Below are 19,478 nucleotides of genomic sequence, written 5' to 3'. Positions count from 1 at the left end.
CACAGACACATGGAGAGACTCTAGTCCACACACAGAACCATACATGTCTGTACGTGTCTGCAGGTGCACACGCCCCACACAGATGTATAGATATGTGGTGACTCAGTAGCTGTACTTGATACTTAGTGAGCACCCACCGTGCGCCTGGCGCTGTTCTAAGGACGGTATATGTGTTACCGCATTTAATCTCCATAACAGCCTCATGCGGAGGGGCTCTTAGTGCCCCCATCTTACAGATGGGGGGCTGGGACTCGGGGACATAACCTGCCCACAGAGCTAATAAGGAAGCGGGGCTGGGGTATGTTCAAGCCACCAGGCAGCAGAGATGTGCCCCCAGGCCTGGGCCATTGGCACACTCGTGCCCAGGTACACCCGTAGGCACACATCAACACACACACCTACAGGGACACCTCCCCAGGTACACACGACAGTGTCCAGACCCACCACCTCTTCCTTAATCTCCCAGCCATACTCAGAGCCTGCCCACCTGTGTGCTGTGGGCAGGGGAGGGGGAAGGAGCTGGGGGCTCTCTTTCCTACAGGCCACTTCCCCCAGATCCTACCAAGTGTCAAGATTTGATCTGCCCATCGAGGCCCACACCAGCCCACCTCCTCCAGGAAGCCTTCCTACCACACACACAACTGCACTCCCCTGCACCAGACATCCACCACCAAATCACCTCTCTGGCTTCTAGAAGGGCAGAGGGCTAGATTGGGGCTTTTGAAAGCAACACAGCTCTTTTTGCAAAGAAACCTTAAGCAGGAAGCCCATGTATAGAGCTGTAAGTGGGCCTGCTCCGGTGAAGACAGTTGGGGTAGGAAGGAGAAGGCCAGTTTGTCGGAAATCAGCTCGCCAAAGGACCAGCACACTGAATTTCTAAATACTCAAATCCTCCTTGTGGGAATCCTCGGGAATACAGGCTCCTCACACGTCACCACTGGAGATGACCAAAGACCTCCAAAGTGGGTGTTGGCGGAATAGAAAGTGACTTTAAAGGGACCTAAAAAAATATCAGTTTAAATTTCCCATATTTAACACTGAAATGTTGGCTATTTTCCTAAGAACGTGTTTATCTTCCTTGACTAAATTCAAGAAAATACTCATATGAACAATCAGTAAATTTGGGGAATAAACGTATTCAAAGGAATAATATATTAGTATTCATAGGCACTCACTGTATTCAAAAATAATATATTCATTGGGTTGCCAGTGTAGGCTTCTAAGAAAAAGTAACATACATGTACATATTCATAAAATAGAAGCTGCACACTTGGTAAATTCAGCAAATTGGCTATTGGGTCAGTTGGCCTGAAACCGGGAGGGGGTCCCACCCACCCCGCAGCCTTCCAACCCCCCCCAAACAGTTCCTGAACCCCCTTTGGGAACATGACTCCAGAGCACACGGTTTGAACATCACCATCCCTGCGTGTAAATCTATGTCCCACCCCCCAAGTACCCATTTTGTTTGTCTTTTAAGGGACGAGGGTCAGTCTCGCTATGTTGCCCAGGCCGGAGTGCAGGGGCTATTCACAGGCGCGACCACAGTGCACTACAACCTCGAACTCCTGGTCTCAAGCCATCCTTCCGCCTCAGCCTCCTGAGCAGCCACTGTTCCTGGCCAAGTACCCATTTTAGGAGGGGGGAAACTGAGGCCCAGAAAGGAAGTGAGTTGCCCACTTTCACACAGCTATTTGGGAGAGAAACAGGACTTAAGCTGAGGCCTTCAACTCCAATTCCAGGCTCAGTGCCTTCCAAAATACCCATGACCCTGACCCCCTCCTGACTACAGCTCACCCCCACTCCCACCCCAGCCCAGCCCCCTAAAGGCCAGCAGGGGCAGAGCAGAAGGAGGAGATATCTCCCCACCCAGGCCTGAGAGGGGACCCCGCCCCGCCCACACCCTGCCCCTCACCGGTAGTGCTTGTCCCACACCGGCCTCCGAGACAGGTCAGAGAGCAGCTGGAAGGCCTGGGCCGCATCCACATGCACCACCATCTCCATGTAGAAGGAGAGGAACTTGTCATCCTCCAGTGTGTACAGGCGGACCTGCATTGGGCAGAGGGCAGCCTCAGTCCCGTGTCCCCCCAGACCATGCTGGGTGTCGGGGTGGGCTGACGGGGATGCCGGAGGCTGGGGCTGGAAGCTCAGGGCTGCCACCGACATGCTGTGTGACTGTGAACAAGGCGCAAAACCTCTCTGAGCCTCAGTCGCATCCCCATGAAGATGGGCTGTTGAGAGAATGCAGCACAAACGGACAGGAAGGTGCCTTAAGGAGCAGCAACTGAGGCAACATGCAGTGGATGGTCTGAGCCAGTTGCCCATCCCGTCCCCCAAGTCACAGGTGGGAGGCAGCTTGTCCAAGGGCACAGGCAGGTGGCGGAGGTCAGGCCCCCGCAGCCCGTGCTTGCCCACCGCCCCACCCTGCAGCAACTGGATGCAGAAGAGCAGAGGGGGAGGGAGGAAGCGGCTGCGCAGAGAGCAGCACACACGAGAGGTCGCAGGAAGAAGCGGGGCCGGCAGGAGAGAAGGATTTGGGGTCCTCTGCAGCCCTGCAGGGGCGGCTGTTTCCACAGCCTCACCCAATTCCTTTGAGGAAATCCCCTTCTGACGTAAGCCGTGAGGGTTCCTGTCGCCTGCCACCGCCACTTCCAACTGCTCAGAGCAGAAAGGAAAGGCTGGGAGCGGGGCCAGCTACCTGATTGGTCTCTGAGGACAGCACCCAGTTGTCCTTGGCCACGAGCATCTTCAGGGAGGAGACGTTGTTGTAGCTCAGGTACACCTGGAAGGGCACACGGACGCTACCGCTACCCTGCCCCCTCCTAGGGGGACGAAGCGGGGCGGGTACTGCGGAAAGAGCCCTGGGCTCTGGGAAAGGAGGTCCGGGCTTGGCTCAACCCAAGGTGTGACCCTAGACACGGCGCTCTGCCTCTGGGGGTCTCAGCTCTCTCCTGTCAAAACAGGACACAGGCAAGCCCTTTGCCAACTGAACCAGGCGGAGGCATGGCAGTCGTACCCTGTTCCCTGCAGCTCTTCCTCCAAACCCACTCGGACCAGCAGGGGGGCGTGGGGGCCCTAGTGGGCCTGAGGATCGTCCCCTGGGAGCAGAGGGCCTTACCTGGTTGCTAGGGTCCCAGGGGACAGAAAGGGGCACCTCCGTCTGCTTACAGGACACGATGTATTTCCTAAAAGGGAGGGAAGATGACAACTATTGAAAGTCCATCACTTTCCACAGACTTCACTGCTGGCCGACTGTGTGGGGGCCTGGGCTGAGCTCAGCGGCGTGGGAGAGCCTGTCTCATACGGAGCCTGGGGGAGAGCACACGGCCACAGCCCGCCACACCGGGCAGCGCGGAGGCAGGGGACCAACGGCAAGGAAGGGTACAGGGTTTAAGGCTCAGTCCCCCACACACCTGCTGACAACTCCGCCCTCATGCCTCAGTGTCCTATCTGTGAAATGGACCCAGTGGTCATACCTGCCTCATAGGGTCGTCACAAGGAGAAGAGTGCTCGGCATACAGTAAGTGCTGCATAAATGCCTACTTTCTTACTAACAACAGTTTGTGAACCCTGGCGTGCTTACAGCCTCTAAAGTTGGTGAATGGCTTTCACGCAGCGTCAGACACACCTGGGTCTGCGTCTTGAGCAACTGCGTCTCCCTCGGAGCCTTTCCTGCTTCATCGGCCACTCGGGCGTCAGAGCCGGTGGAAGGAGCTCAGCATTTCAAACTGGCCAGACCCCACTGGCTCGAATTCTGACGCTGCTGATGATGCCCGTCCGTGTGCCCGTGGGCAAGCCACCTAACCCTCTGTCCTCAGCACCCACACCTGCACAATGGGCCATCAGACCCCTGTATAATGAGGCCAACGAGAGGCTGCACGAGTGTACCATAAAGGGCCCAACCTGGACAGCCCTGAAGAAACGAGAGTGCCCTGGGTTCAGCGGGGCAGGGGACAGCCCTGCACCCGAGCTCCCACCCACCGCCCAGCCCCCACTCGCCTGTCCAGGCGGATCTTCTTCCTGGCACTGGCCTCTCGGTACCGCCGCTCACCGTCCTGGGGAGGAAGGAGGGACAGGCTGTGGTGTGGGAGGGACACCCAGCTCGTCCCCTGCTCGGTCCCTGCCCTCTCCCCGCCCCCAGGGCTTAGGCCCGGCAGCCCTAAAGTGCTGTTCAGGCCTCACTGGGGAAGCTGGACCAAAACCTCCTGGCCAGGAAAGTGCCAGGGACCCTCAGACCCTCTGAGTGAGCTTGGGAACACACTTCTGCTTGCTGGCCTCGGTTTCCTCCTCTGTAAAATGGATCCTTAGAGGGCACTCACCATGGTAACAAGAGCCCACACGTATTGAGCACTTGCTACGTGCCAGCCCCAAGGGCTTTCCGTGCACAATTCCATGGAATCCTTACAACAGCCCACCGAGGCTGCTGCGAGCACCCCCCCAGTGCACAGAGGAGGAAACTGAGACAGAGAGGTTGAGTGGCTCGCCCTAGTAAGAGGCAGGGCCGGGATCAGAACCCCATGGCCTGACTTGAGCCCAGCCCCCATACCGCCACCTCTGATGTCCCCCACGTGCACACACAAAATGACAAATGCATGGGGAGCAGCCGTGGCCACAGCTCCCGATCCTCCACCCCCACCCGATATATGGGCTATTGACTCTGCCTGGCTCAGCCCTGGAAGCTCAGTACAGCATGACGGTGACAGCAGGGCAAGGGGCCCAGGGACGAGTCAGGGGCTTGGCTTCAGAGGCTCTTAAAATATGCTCCTTGTGTCTCCTGTGGGGCAGACTGTGGCCATGGAGAGGCCATCCCTCCCTCCGGGAAGGTCCCTGCCCCACTGCCCGCCTCCATGGGCTGTGCAGTGCGGCAGTCTAGAGTGGGTGGGGGTGGGGTGAGGCAGGGACTGCAGGTACGCCCATTTCACAGATGGGGACTGAAAGCTGGCAGAGGGCACCCACTGGAACGCAGCAGAGGTCCACATCTGACTCCAAAGCCAGTGCTCGTCCAGCTCTGCAGGCTCGTGATGGCCTATGAACACCCAACTATGAGCCAGACCACATGCATGTTCCAAGTTCTGTTAGGCAAGGTTCCCACCTTGCACAGGGGGCACCGGGGGCTCACAACCAGGACACTCAGAGCTGGCCGTGCCCCTAGGCCTGTCAGGGGGTTGGTAGGCCCCACCACTCCTGGGCAGAGAGAAGGGGAGGGGAGCTGCTGGGCGGGGGCAGGGCGCTGCTGCCACTCACCCCAGGCTGGGGCCGAATCCAGGGTAGCAACTGGGGCTGGTCATCTGCGTCCAGGACCACGAAGGTCATGAAGGCGCTGTTGATGTGCCGCCGGTGGATCTCGGCCTCCTGGCGATAGGCATCCACACGCACGCCCACCTCCATGCTGGGGGGAGGGAGAGCTGTTTCCATGCTGGACAGACCTTCCCAAGGCCACACCCCTCCCCAGCACACATGCACACACACATATGCGCGCACGCATGTGTGCACATACACGCCTGCAGTTCTTCCAGCAACCTGGCTCATTGCCACAGGCGGGACACCCAGAACTGCTCCCCCATCAGTGTTACAGAGCACCTACTGTGTGTCCAGCCCTGTGGGACACAGAAATGAATACACCTGTCCAGTCCATGCCTTATGGACTAACAGCTGGGGGAGGTGGAAGCAAATAAGAAAGCAAAGATATAATATGTAGTCAAAAACGCCAAAGGGCTACGAAGGGACATAGCCCAGGAGGTGGAGGTGGACAGCCTAATTAGAAAAAACGTTCATTATGCACATATTAAAAGCACCACGACAGCCGTGCTCCTAACAGCCCAGCTGCTGCTATTCAGAGTTTTTATCATCTTTATTAATTATAAAAGCAGCCACCACCATGTCCCCTTGCTTAGGAATTTCTCTGATCACAGAACATAGACATTACACAGATGGGGAAACCAAGACCTAGCACTGTGCAATCATTTTCCCACGGTCACATAACCAGTCAGGGAGAAAATCTGGACTAGAAACCAGGTCTTGCAGTTCCTGGGAAAGAGCTTTCCCCTGCACAGCAGCAGCGTGTGTGCTGGTCAGACTGCTAATATCAACAGTACTACTAATGATAATAAATCATCATCGTCATAGCAGCAAGGGCCGACCTTTACGGGACGTTTTCTCTGGCACTCTGCCAGTAACACTCCATTGAATGCTCACAACTGTGAGGTCGTGGTGGTGAGCCCCATTTTACAGGTGAAAGGACTGAGGCTCAGAGCGGTTAAGTAACCTGCCCAAGGTCATGCAGCTAGTAAGAGGTGGAGCCACACTTGAACTCCGGCAGCCTGGCTCAGCTCCCTCACTTTTAACGATTACATCATGATCTCTGAAATCACCAAAAAATATACTTATTTAAAGTAAGCTTTCACGGGCGTAGGCATCAGAATTCATTCCCAAGTAAGGACTCTGGGGAGTAATTGTTTTAGGAAGTGGGTGGGAAAGGTTTGGTAAGCAAACGAACACTGACAAGAAGTGGCCCCGAGATCCATCGTCCGCAGTGGGCCAGGCAGGAGGGAAGAGAGAGGCAGACGCTCTGAGCACAGGTGTGATCCAGAGCATGGGGGGCTCAGGGCTGGGGGAGCAACAGGAGGGGCCCCACCCCAGCCCTGGTGGGCAGGACTGGGAGCCAGGGAAGGCTCCAGAGCAGGGAACATCACAGTGAATTTGGGTGATGGTGAGGGGACCCAGCAGACAGGCAGGGCTTTAGACCTCGTCTGCTGGAAAGGGTCCTTCTCAGCACCAGGAAGAGCCACGCCCACCCCAGCCCCTCACCTATGCTTGAAGGCGTTGTTCACAATAGCCTTGAGCACCAGACGGTCCCCGATCTGGGACGGGCCTCGGAAGTGGAACATCTCGATGGCCTTCAGCGTGGGTTGTGCACAGCAGAGCCGGCTGAGGAGGCAGAAGGTGGGGAGACAGGAGAAATGCCCCGAGTGCCTCCGCCACTAGCGTGGGCCAGGCTTCTCCCCACCCCATCCCCAGACAGAGCCTGGAACCCCCACCGCCCTCTGACCTACCCACTGCCACCCAACCCCGTGACAGTTCTGCTCAGAGGCACAGAACTAAAGTCCCATTTCACAGCTTAGAATCCCGAGGTCTCTGTGCATGGCTGGAAAGGAGCTGGCTTTGAGGTGACGGCAGAAAGCCTCAGGCAGGAATAAACCCCTTCCCCATTTTCTTTCCAACTTTTACACCTTAGTACCTGCTGTTACCACTACCTGGAGCCTTCCCCTTACCATAGCTACTCATCACCCAAGGCCCAGCTGAAGTGCTCCTCCTCCAGGCAGCCTTCCCTGACCAGCAGGCGCTCACCCTCCTCAGATCTCACTGAGCTCCCAACAGGGCTGCCTGAACTGGCCCCGCTTATGCACTGGCTCCCATAGGACGAGGAGCCCTTTGAGCCCAGCTCTGAAGGATGAGGAAGAATCTACCTGGCCGGGGAGGACATGGGCTGGGGAGGGCACCCCCGGCAGAGGGAACAGCAAGTACAAAGTCATGGAGCTGTGAGAGTATCAGTTAGTGAATGTCAGTTATCACAACTATTAAAAATTCCATGATATTAAGGGTAGAACAAGCCCCAGGCACAGAGGTAATAGGAGAGAGAAAGAATTATTTTCACTTCTAAGAAGGGAACAGCCAGAGACGGCCTTATGGAGGAGGTGGGCGGATTTTGGCAGCCAAACAAGAGTGGGGGGTGTAGGCAAGAAGTTACAGCAGGAGCAAAGGCAGGGCTGGGAAAGTGGGGGATGGGCACAGGAGCGTGGATACCAGGAGGAATGCAGGCAGGGCCAGGTCAAGGGGAGACTCTAGTGCCAGGTCACGGGGCCTGGTGTTCCCCACAAAGGTGATGGGGAATGTGGAGAGCTTTTTGGATGGAGGAAGGAATGGTCATTTGACAAAAAAAATCACTCCTCTCTGGGTCTGAAAGCCTGAGTTACCTTAACAGAACAGCCAAGTTTCTGAGGCCTTGAATGCCAACACCAAGCGAGGGTTTTCCCCTCCCCCAGGGTTTGGCCAAGGGAAGGAGGAAGAAAAAGGTGGAAAGGCAGAGGCAGGATGCTCTCCCCTTACCTGGCTGCAATGGTGGCCACGTTCTCCATCCAGGCCATGATCTGGCCCCCGAACGTGTTGCCCTGGTGATTGGCATGGGACGGCACGACCAGCTCCACACTCTCCACACGGGTCTTCTCTGCTGGCACCATGCTGCTGCAGTCTCTGCTCCCCAGATCTGACCAGGGAGTGGGCAAACGGAGGAGGGCAGGAAGGTAAGAAGGTTCCTAAGGGCAGCCCCTCATGGGCAGCCCCGGGACCCCCACCTGCACTACTCCACCCCGCTCAGGTTCTTTTAGTCACTCAGCACCAGTGTGCATTAGGCACAGGCTGGCTCTGGGTGAGGAACTGAGGACACAGGATGAAAGAGATGAGCCTGTCACAGGGCAGTGGACAGAACAGCAGCTTTCAGAGAAGACACACCTGGTCTGAGCCTCAGCTCCACTCCCTGCAGCCTGCATGACCTGGAGCAAATCAAGTGACCCCTGAACCTCAACTGCCCCTTCTGTAAAGGGCAGGTGTCAAATCTGGCCCAATAGGGCTGCTTGAAGATGAAATACGATCGCAGTTATAAGGTGCACTCTCCAAAAGGATAGCTCTGCCTTGATGATTCCCTTGTCCCTGGGCAGCAGTGGCATTAGGATTCCCTCCGTAGGAGAGGTCAGGGAGTGAAGGGGCCCTGGGCACCAGGGGACCAGATGCTGATGTGCCCCACACAACCCAAGGGGACTCGTCACCCATCTCCAGAGAGAGACCTCTTCAGGGAGGGCCCAGCAGAGAGGAGCATTTCACTTGGCTTGCAGGCTGCTGCACAGGCAGGGCAGGGGCAGAGAGGAGGGGAAGCTGAGGATGGCCCGGGCAAGGTCTGGAGACAGGACGGCAGGACATTCGCAGGGCACAAAGGGGCCTTGGCTTGGCTTGGCTGCAGCTGGAGCGAGTGAAGGGAGGTGCCTGGGGAGGCTGAGCCGTAGCCAGAGGCCCGTGTGCCAGGCAAAGGCTGCCCCTTGGGCGGGACAGCTGTCAGTACAGGAGAGATTCAGGAGGGCTGCAGTGGGATGGACGGATCAAGGGCGCCTTGAAGATTGTGGAAAGAACTGGGCCTCCCCAGCCCCGGCCTCCAAGCCCCGCGTAAATAGAGCACACGGAATTCGGAGCACAGCTCACGGCCTTCACTGGGCTCAGTGAGTTCCACCTGCTCTCTCCCCACTCTAGGCAGCTGGAATGGCCTTTTGTTTTGTTTTGTTTCGTTTCTTGTTTTTGTTGTTGTTGCTGCTGTTCTATAGAGATGGCATCTCCTATGTTGCCCAGGCTGGTCTCGAACTTCTGTCTTGAAGCAATCCTCTCACTTCATCCTACCAAAGTGCTGGGATTACAGGCATGAGCCACCATGCCAAGCCCCTGAATGGCCTTTTATTTCTCCTAAAATTGTTTTCTTTAGGTTTCAAGGAAGACCCACATTTGAACATTATGAAGATTGGTAAACAAATCCGAGGTCCCCCCCTTCTGGGCCTTTGCCCGGACTGTCCCCTGTCAGAGCACCTTTCCTCATCAGTCCACCTGTCACCATCCTACCCAGTCCCAGGTAGATCTTTGTGTACTGGTACAGAACAACCTCCAAGATATATTTTCAAGATGCAAAAAGCAAGATACAGAATGGTATGTACCGTTTGCTCCCTTTTGGGTAAAAGCAAGAAGCTAAATAATACATACTATGCTTAAGTGTGCACGAAATACTTCTGGAAAGATAGCCAACAACGGGAAACAGTGATTGCTTCTGGGGAGGGAGACCTGGGCTCTGGGATAGGAGGGAGTCTTGCTTTTTCTTTTTTCTCTATTTATTTAGTAATGAAGCTGAAAGAGAGTTTTGCTTTTCATTCCATATCTTGGGGAGGGAAAATATATATATATGCGCTTTTTTAAAAAATCCTATAGGCTGGGTGCGGTGGCTCATGCCTGTAATCCTAGCACTCTGGGAGGCCAAGGCGGGCGGATCGCTCGAGGTCAGGAGTTCGAGACTAGCCTGAGCAAGAGCGAGACCCCCGTCTCTACTAAAAATAGAAAGAAATGATCTGGACAGCTAAAAATATATATAGAGAAAAAAATTAGCTGGGCATAGTGGTGCATGCCTGTAGTCCCAGCTACTCAGGAGGCTGAGGTAGGATTGCTTAAACCCAGGAGTTTGAGGTTGCTGTGAGCTAGGCTGACGCCACGGCACTCTAGCCTGGGCAACAGAGTGAGAGTCTGTCTCAAAAAAAAAAAAAAAAAAAAATCCTATAGAGTCTTCAAGGCCTAGCCTGATACTACCTTTCTAAACACCTCGGCTCCTAGAGACCTAAATGCATTTTGTGGACAGCAAAGGGATTTCCGTGTGGCCTAGCCCCACCTTTGCAGCTCCCGGGAGCTGGGTGAGAGGCCCAAACACTCCTTTCCCTGGAGGAGACGTTGGGGCCAAGAGGGCTGGACGGGTCTGGGGTCACCACGCAGTGCAAATCCCTGGGAGCCTCTCTTCCTCCCTCTGCCCAGTGGGGCCCAGGACACAGGGGCATGCGGGATGCCAGCTGCCCTCCCCACGCACAGCGGCGGCTGCTCACCGTCCTGAATGACATAGTTGGCCAGGAGGTCCTTGATGGTGTCCTCATAGACCATGCGCATGCGCCGGCGCTCAGCTGCCACACTGTACTCGGTCTTCTCCTCCTCTGTCCGCGGGGTGATCTGCTTCAGCTTCACCTGCGGGCAGGGGGACAGAGAAGGGATGCTCGGGACCAGCTTCCTAAAACAGCACAGGGGCCTGTCCCTGTCCCCATCTCGTGCCCAAGGTGGGCACACAGCAGGCCTGGGCTGCGGGTGGGTTGCCAGGCTTCCTCCCTCTGCCCGTCTTCCTTCCTCCATGTTGCCCTCATGCAGCACACCCATCCTCCACATGTCCCCCAGGTCCCCTCCTTGGGCAAAGGCTCAGAGGATGGGGGTTGTCACGCGGGACGTGAGGAACGGTGAGACCCAAGGAATCCTTGCATGAGATGGGGAGGGAGAGGTGAGAGGAAGGAGAGAGGGAGGCGCCTGGGGTTGGATGGCGGTTGGGGGTGGGCCTGCTTCGGGGGGCTACGGATTCCCTGCCGTGCCCCCTCCCCTGCCCCCAGCCTCACACCCTGACCCAGGCCCACCATGACAAGTGCCCAGGTCGCTGAGCAGCATTGAGCAGCCAGGTGTAGGCACCCACCTTGGAGATCTCCCGGTGGGCCACAAAGGTGGCCAAGGCCTTGCACACACTCCACTGCTTCTCAGAGCACATGTCCTCGGAGACCACCTGGATGCCCACCTGGACAGCAAGAGTAAGGTGGGAGGAGTGAGGAGGGAAGACACAGAGCTCATCAGAGAGGCCCCGCAGATGGAGACAGGAAGTCCCCCCAGGCCAGGCCTCTGCTATTTCTCTATCACCTAGTGGGTCTTGCAGGCCAGAGACCTGGAGTCATTCTGACTCTGTCCCTGGCTCCCCGGGAAACCTTGGGAAAGTCATTTCCCTTCTCTGGCCTTGGTTTCCGCCTCTGTAAAATGGGAGTGATCACACCTGCCCTCGCAGGGTTATTGAGAGGCCAAAAATGAGACTGTGTCTACAAAAGGGCTTCAAGCAGGTAAAACATTGGGTAAATTTAAAGGATGGACACCTGAGGGTACCTGGGGGGTACCTGGGCATTTACGTGGTGCCCAGAAGCAAAGTCAGGACTCTGCGGTCCCTTAGGAACCACTGGCTCAGCTGGGTGAAGTTGCCTGGGCCTGAAGTCCACAGGTGGGAAATAGAGTCATCCCCCCCAGCTCACAGGGCCCTGCGTGTCACCAGGCAGGGCTCCCACTGACCCTTCAGCAACCCAGCAACACAGGTGCGATCACCTTCCCACCGGACAGCTGAGGAGACCGTGGGAGCCAGCTACCGGCCGCGTCTAGTCCCCTCCTGCCCCAGCCCCTCTGCCTCTGGACCAGGCGCTGCGGCCGTCTCCCCCCAGTCCCGCAACTGCCTGCCGGCCAAGGCTAGATGAGAACAGCCAAGTCCCATGTTGGAATCTATGTAGCTCAGTGAGCTGGGGCAAGTCTCTTCTCCTCCCTGGGCCTTGATTAGCCCTTCTGTGTAATGGGCTGTTGGACCAGAAGATCCTTAGGATCCTCCTACCTGTGCCAGCCGTTTCAGAGCTCTGCTCCCCAGCCAGGGCTCTGTGAATGGAGTGTGCCTGGGCTGGGGGCCGGGAGAAACAGGGAGAGGGGGCATAGGACCCTCCCACACACCCACTGCCCGGCAGTGCCCACCCCACACACCTCCATGCTGGAGTTGAAGGCCCGGTTCACCTTGGCCTTGATATTCACCACTTGTCCAACACTGGGGAGAGGAAAGCAGGAGGTGAGCCTTCCAGAGGGGCCGAGGGAGGGAACAGGGGCCTCTGATACTTGCAGGCCTCTGCTGGGGGGATCTTCATGGCCTACAGAGCATATTCACATCTGTGATGTCACCAAGTCCTCAAAGCAAGCCACCAAGCTAGTGTCAGCTCCCCATTTTACAGGTGGGGAAGCTGAGGTTGAGAGAAGTGGCATGATCTCATTCATCTCCCTGCTTCCCTTGCTCACTGGTGTCCCATCAATGCTTGAGCTTCTTTTTGCTCTGGGTGCAATGGTTCCCTCCTCAGGGAGCCCCTGTCCTCCAATCGCCCTGTGGGACTTGCCCTCCAACACTTCTCTAGCAGACTGACCTCTGTCCCCCAAAACCTGCAGGCCCCACGGGGGCAAGAGCCACAGGTTTTGTTCCCTTCTGACTCTCCAAGGCCGAGCACATGGCACAGGGTGAGTCTCCCATAAATGGTGGCCAACTGGATTGATAAATTCCACATGTATTAAACATCAACTAAGTACAAGAAGCTATAAACAGAAGGTGGAAGGAGAAATGGAAACATTTAAGGAATGCCTGCTGTGTGCCAGGCACTGGGCACGGCCTCATTTGAGCCTCAAAACAAGCTTGGCAGGTAGGTTTAGGGGGCATTGAACATCAGAGAGGTTAAGCCATTTGCCCTGGGTCAACCAGCTAAAAAGTGGCAGAGCCAGGATTCTAGGCTGATTCTGTTGACTGTACCAGCCCCGCCCTTCCCAGCTGCAGCCTAGCCTGTCCATCAGGAAGGATTCCCGCATCCAGATGAATCCTGGGAGGCATCTAGCCTGCCCTGTGCCTAACCAGAAGGAGCAGAGGGTGCCCAGCTGATGGGCTGTGGGGAGGAGGGGGCAGGAGGCTGGAATGCTGGCCCCATCCAATTGCCGTGTGACTTTGAGCATGTCCTTTTACCTCTCTGCACCTTGGCTCATGAATATGGACAGCACGGTGCTGATTTCTTCCTCAAATGACACAACTTCCTATCCAAGCCGAGGAAGGGTCCATGCAAGGGGCAGGTCAAGGGGCCACAAGGTGTTCCAGTCAAGTTCTGCCTTGACTGTCACACTACCAAGCAGTGTGACCTTGGGTGAGTCACTGTACCTCTCTGTTGTCTATTCTCCTCCTGAGCATGCAAGACCACTGCCTGTGGTCCTCAGGGTTGAGAGGAAGTGGAACCGGGCCGAGCGCCAGGTCTGGCCCACAGCAGGCACTCAGCAAGCGACAAGAGCTCGAGCTTGCCAGACATCTGACTTCTGTTCATTTTTTTTAACAATACTGATGGTCATGTAGGGGAGGATCACTTTTAGGAGATACATGTTGATGTGTCGAGGGATGAAGTGTCATGATTTCTATGATTTCTACAACTTACTTTCAAATGGTCCAGCAGAAAAAGAGAAAGAGAGAGAGAGGTAACTTATTTACCTATATATATATAAAGAATATTAGCAAAATGTTAATTATTGAATCTCAGTAGTGGTGATCATTGCACTATTCAACTTTTCTATATGTTTGAAAGTTTTCATGGTCAAAAATTAGGGGGGAAAACCTTCCATGGTCCCCAAAATAAAGATAAAAGTCTATTTCCCATGGTGCTAAAAGAGAGAAACTTGTGACTCTTCCTCCTCTCCTCCTCCTCCTCCCTAGCTTCCCCCAAAGCCAAGTGAACCCCTTTGGACCCCATGTGGACTTCTGAGCTTCTCTTCCCCTGACTGTCCTCCACCCCACAGCTCAGGCCAAAGCAGCTCCCTCCGCAGGGTCACAGCCCACCTCCTCAGCGGTCCCCAGCAGCCTCTAGCACCCCAACACCCCTCCAGGTGTTCCTCACAACACAGGGGGCAGCTCCCCACGAACAAATCTGACCCTTCAAGTCCTTACCTCGACCAATTTACTCTCGGGGCAGAGGAACATGTTAAATTGCACCATAGCGATACCAACAGCAAACCTAGATGGTGGAGAACTCTAAGAGGGCAAATGACTTGCTTTCCTCAACAAATACATTTAGGCCGGGCGCGGTGGCTCACGCCTGTAATCCTAGCACTCTGGGAGGCCGAGGTGGGCGGATCGTTTGAGCTCAGGAGTTCGAGACCAGCCTGAGCAAGAGCGAGACCCCATCTCTACTAAAAAAATAGAAAGAAATTATATGGACAGCTAAAAATATATATAGAAAAAATTAGCCGGGCATGGTGGCACATGCCTGTAGTCCCAGCTACTCGGGAGGCTGAGACAGGAGGATCGCTTGAGCTCAGGAGTTTGAGGTTGCTGTGAGCTAGGCTAACGCCACGGCACTCACTCTAGCCGGGGCAACAGAGTGAGACTCTGTCTCAAAAAAAAAAAAAAAAAAAACACATTTAAAAAAAAAAAACCAGATTGAGAGAGAGAGAAAGAGAGATGGCTGGTGGTGGGGGCACATGGGGGAATATCTACAGATTTTTTAAAAAAGACTCAGAGGCTGGGAACAGTGGCACATGCCTATAGTCCCAGTGCTTTGGGAGGCCAAGGCAGGAGGATCGCTTGAGCCTGGAAGTTTGAGGCTGCAGTGAGCTATGATGACACCATTGCACTCTAGCCAGGGCAACAGAGCAAGACCCTGTCTCAAAATAAATAAATAAAAATTAAAAATAAAAGAAATAAAATAAAAAAGACTTAGACATAGCCACCAATTAAAATTATTTACATCCTTGAATAAATAAAGGCTTGAATAACAAAAATAACTGTAAAGCAAAACAAAGTGAAAACAAGTTCGTGAGACAATGTAAGTGTTCGAACACTGACTAGATATTGACATTGGTGAGAAATTATCGTTAAGTTTTTTAACTGTGGTAAGAATGTTGAAGTTATGTTTATTTTATTTTTTTTTTTTTTGAAGTTATGTTTAAAAAGAGTTCTTAGCCTTGGCCGGGCGCGGTGGCTCACGCCTGTAATCCTAGCACTCTGGGAGGCCGAGGTGGGCGGATCGTTTGAGCTCAGGAGTTCGAGACCAGCCTGAGCAAGAGCGAGACCCCATCTCTACTAAAAATAGAAAGAAATTATATGGACAGCTAAAAATATATATAGAAAAAATTAGCCGGGCATAGTGGCGCATGCCTGTAGTCCCAGCTACTCGAGAGGCTGAGACAGGAGGATTGCTTGAGCTCAGGAGTTTGAGGTTGCTGTGAGCTAGGCTGACGCCACGGCACTCACACTAGCCTGGGCAACAGAGAGAGACTCTGTCTCAGAAAAAAAAAAAAAAAAAAGAGTTCTTAGCCTTTAGAGATACATTTGGAATTATTTTTAAACAGCAAAATCAGGAACAAACAAACAAAAAACTTTCCCCAGCTTTCCTCAGGCACAGCCAGACCTTTCCTGGCCACCAGCCCTGCCCCAGTTCCCCCCAGCCGATCATCCTGGACTTTCCCTTCCCCCACAGCCTCCTCTGCCCAGACCCATCTTCACTGTGCTGGGCCCTGCAGCAGGTCCACCCCTCGGGCATGCACCCCCAGCCCCCTCTGTCCCTGGCTCCTCTGGGCAAAAGAACCTGTGCCGGCTGCAGGGACCCGAGGCTGGCCCAGACACAGCTCCACTGGCTTTCAAAGCACCACTAGGTACGGTGCTGACAGGAGTCAGCTCAAACACCTCCTCCAGGAAGACTCCGTGACTACCCTCTATGCCACTACCGCCACCCCAGACATACAGGAAATGTAGACCACTGGCTAAGCGCAAGGGCTCTGGGTCCTTCACTAGCTATACGGCCTTAAACGAGCTACCTCACTTTCTGTGCCTCAGTTTCCTCATCTGTAAAGTGAGGATACTAACAGCCATGACATCAGTGTGTTGTTTTGGGGAATAAATCAATTAATGTAATTTTTTCTGGTTTCTTTCTTTGTGACAAGGTCTCACTGTCACCTGGGCTGGGGTGCAGTGGTATGATCATAGCTCACTGCAGCCTTGAAGTCCTTGGCTCAAGCGATCTTCCTGCCTCAGCCTCACGTGTAGCTAAGATTACAGGTGTGCACCACCACACCAGGCTGTTATTTAGAGTTTTTCTTGAGACAAGTTCTCACTGTGTTGCCCAGGCTAGTTTCGAATTCCTGGCCTCAAGCGATCCTCCTGCCTCGGCCTCCCAAAGTGCTAGGATTATAGGTGTGAGTCACTGTACCTGGCCCAAATAAGTTAACGTACCAAAAAGGCATTAAAAATAATGTATCAACATTGGTTCATTAATTGTGACCAAGGTACCCTAAAACTGTAAGATGTTAACAATAGGGCAACCAGGTGTGGGGTGTATGGGAACCCTGTACTGTCTTTAGAGATACAATTTTTGCGTACATCTAAAACTATTCTAAAATAAAAAGGATTTAGAAGACTATTACAGAGCACCATGCTCGTTATTAGCATGGAATGTCTCACTTTGGATTGAAATGATGCTCTTACATCTGCCTCCCCAGCAGACAGACGATGCTCCCATGGACTCTGCACACAAGCCCAGCACAGGCCTGGTCTAGAAGAGGCGCTCATTCAGTATAAGGACACGGTGAGTGAATGGCTGAATAAGTGAGTACAGGGACTGGCCAAGCTTTTCCTTCACCGTGACACTCTGGGCACCCAGGAAGTCCTGCACAAGCCCTTGGACTTGATGTCCTAGGCACTGATGGTGAGTTGAAGTGCAGCCCCTGCAGCCTGTCCTCAGCCGAGGGCTTGGCCTCCTCCTTGAGTCCCAGAAGCAGGACCTACGGGCAAAGCTACGGAGAGAGAAGCTCAGCACAGCACACTGAAATGAAGGACTTTCTAACCAATACAGCCATTGGAAAAAAAAAAAAAAAAGCCCACCTCGGCAATGAGCTCCTCGTCCCTAGGGGTATGTGAGCAGAGGCTGAACGGCCCAAGCTTCTGGCTCAGACTTTGCCAAGACACCTTGTCTAGGGGCCTCCCTACAATCCAGTGACCAGTGACCCACAGAAAATGTCCAGGCTCAAAAAAGCGTTCACTGATTAAGTCTAATTCCTTCTATTTTGAGGATAAGAAAACGGAGGCCCAGAAAGAGAGAATGACTTCCCCAAAGTCACACAGCGCCCCACGACGCTGTCTCGGCAACACCCAATTCCAAAGCTGAAGCAACTTCTGTGGCCCCACCCTGGCCAAGGGAACCCACCCCAGAGCACCTAGCAGCAGGCCAGCTCCTGGCCACCGCTGCCCCAGAGACCCTGCAGGTGGGTCCTTGCTTCCGCAGAGGTTGTCCCCACTCCGTTTTCAAAGGCCCTGGGCCAGTCCAGTCCAGCTCCGGGCAGCACACAGGCCGACCAGGCAGGGAGCCAGGGCAGTGGGCCCCGGGGTCGTGGGAGGGAAACCGGAAGGACCCTGAGGAAGAAGGGGCCACTCACCTAATGGTGTGCTCAAAATAGATGTCGTCCATGGAGGCGGTGACGCAGGGGCAGCCAGCGTGCCTCTCCGCTGACATGGGGATAAGAAAGCTGGGCGTTAGCAGCCTCCCCACATCACACAGGCCTCTGCTCAGGTGCCCGAGCTGAGGTGTGACGCCCCCTGCACTCTCCCCACCCTTCCCCATGCTCCTTCACTGCTGTCACCAGCCCTGACCCCGCTCTGCACAGCTGGGTTTTGTCTGTCTAGCGTCTCTCCCACCCCCCCAAGCCCCCGCTAGACTGTAAGTTACCTGAGAATGTGGATTTTTGTCTATCCCGTTCATTGCTGTACCCCAGTCCCAGAACAGTGCCTAGCACATGGTAGACACTCCCTAAGTAGCTGTCGAGTACATGAATGATCACACCACGCTGCTCTGCCTTCTGGCCTTCTCGAGCACCTGTGCCTGCTTATTCTGACCCTCAGAACTGCGCTCGGGCACCTTAGCCCCTCTGGAATCCCTCCGCTGCCCCCAGGGCTGGGTCGCGGCCTCTCAAACAGTACTGGAGGCCAGTTGGGTCACCTGTCTGTCCCCCCGCCCTCCCCACCAGGCTGTGAGCTCCTTGTGGGTTGGAGAATACGGGTACAACACAAGGAATGACATGAGCTCAGTCCAGCTCAGCTCACTCAACCCAATGTAGGGAGCACAGTGAGGCAGACACAGTCACTGCTCATGGCATTTCTAGCCAGCCTGAAGCAGCCACGTTCAAGGCTGCTCTGGGCTGAAGCAGGGACCTAAGGGCCCAGGTCCACCACTCAGGCTGTGGGGTCCGAGGGAGAGAGGATGGGCCGTGCCAAGCACTGGGAGACTGGTAAGGGCATTTCAGGCAGGTGGACCAGCACGAGCAAAGGCCGGGATGAGGAAGAAGTGTGGCACGCAGAGGGGACAGTGACCATCTCTGAAACGAGGCCCCTGCTCTGGGTCTGTGGGGCCGGGCGTGGGAGAACCGTGCAGGGCGCAGCCTCACCGGACAGGCAGGCGGCGATGTCGATCCACTTGAGCAGCTGCCCGACGCTCAGCTCGCTGTGCTGGTTGGTGTGGCAGGGCAGCACCAGCTGGCTCATCTGCACTTCCGTGGGGTTCCGGTACCCCTCGCCGTCTGCCATGGCACCGTTGTGCTCTGCACGGGAGGCTGACTTCTGGGACGTGCGGCTCGAGAACACAGAGGCAAAGCCCTGGGGAACAGGTGGGGACAGTGAGGTCAGCTCACTGCAGGGACTCCCAGGCCTGCCCCGTCCTGAGGCCTTAGCGCCCCAGGGAGAGGAGAGAGCACCCCAGGGCCACCTCCCACCAGAACTCGACTCAAGAGTGGCCGACACCTCCAGCCCGTGGTCTCAGACCCCAGGGGCTCTTTGGATGCCACTTCTGCCCCGTTTCCTTTTGGCTGACGACTGCGTATTAACACAACCTTGGACCCGAGGCAGGGGCAGGGGAGAGAGGAACACGCAGAGGAGTCAGTCCTCCTCGCTTCAGCTCATGGCCCACTTTTTAAAGTGTTGTCTTAGATTTACCTTCATTCTGGAAAGATCCCCCTGTCTATGCAGGGGGCCCAGAGAGCCCCGCAGCAGCCAAGCCCAGGAAATTGTCCCTAAGAAA

The 19,478-nt window shown here is 55.1% G+C and overlaps 1 protein-coding gene across 1 annotated transcript in view; it reads right to left on the bottom strand.

Annotated features, from left to right (window-relative positions):
• ACOT11 (acyl-CoA thioesterase 11) overlaps positions 1-19,478 on the bottom strand; it is a 43,760-nt gene that overhangs the window by 1,803 nt on the left and 22,479 nt on the right. The window contains exons 2-13 of the mRNA XM_069480008.1: positions 18,850-19,057; positions 17,845-17,914; positions 12,388-12,448; positions 11,300-11,398; positions 10,674-10,809; positions 8,104-8,260; positions 6,805-6,924; positions 5,242-5,386; positions 3,997-4,052; positions 3,116-3,182; positions 2,696-2,779; positions 1,913-2,046 (exon numbers count right to left, since the gene is read on the bottom strand). Of these exons, the coding sequence (XP_069336109.1) occupies positions 1,913-2,046; positions 2,696-2,779; positions 3,116-3,182; positions 3,997-4,052; positions 5,242-5,386; positions 6,805-6,924; positions 8,104-8,260; positions 10,674-10,809; positions 11,300-11,398; positions 12,388-12,448; positions 17,845-17,914; positions 18,850-19,057 (1,337 nt within the window). The remainder of the gene's footprint in view (positions 1-1,912; positions 2,047-2,695; positions 2,780-3,115; positions 3,183-3,996; positions 4,053-5,241; positions 5,387-6,804; positions 6,925-8,103; positions 8,261-10,673; positions 10,810-11,299; positions 11,399-12,387; positions 12,449-17,844; positions 17,915-18,849; positions 19,058-19,478) is intronic.

Source organism: Eulemur rufifrons, chromosome 8, assembly GCF_041146395.1.
Source record: "Eulemur rufifrons isolate Redbay chromosome 8, OSU_ERuf_1, whole genome shotgun sequence".
NCBI classification, from domain to species: domain Eukaryota; kingdom Metazoa; phylum Chordata; class Mammalia; order Primates; family Lemuridae; genus Eulemur; species Eulemur rufifrons.
The sequence above is the reverse complement of the archived record's forward strand: the minus strand, read 5'-3'. Positions and strand labels throughout refer to the sequence as shown.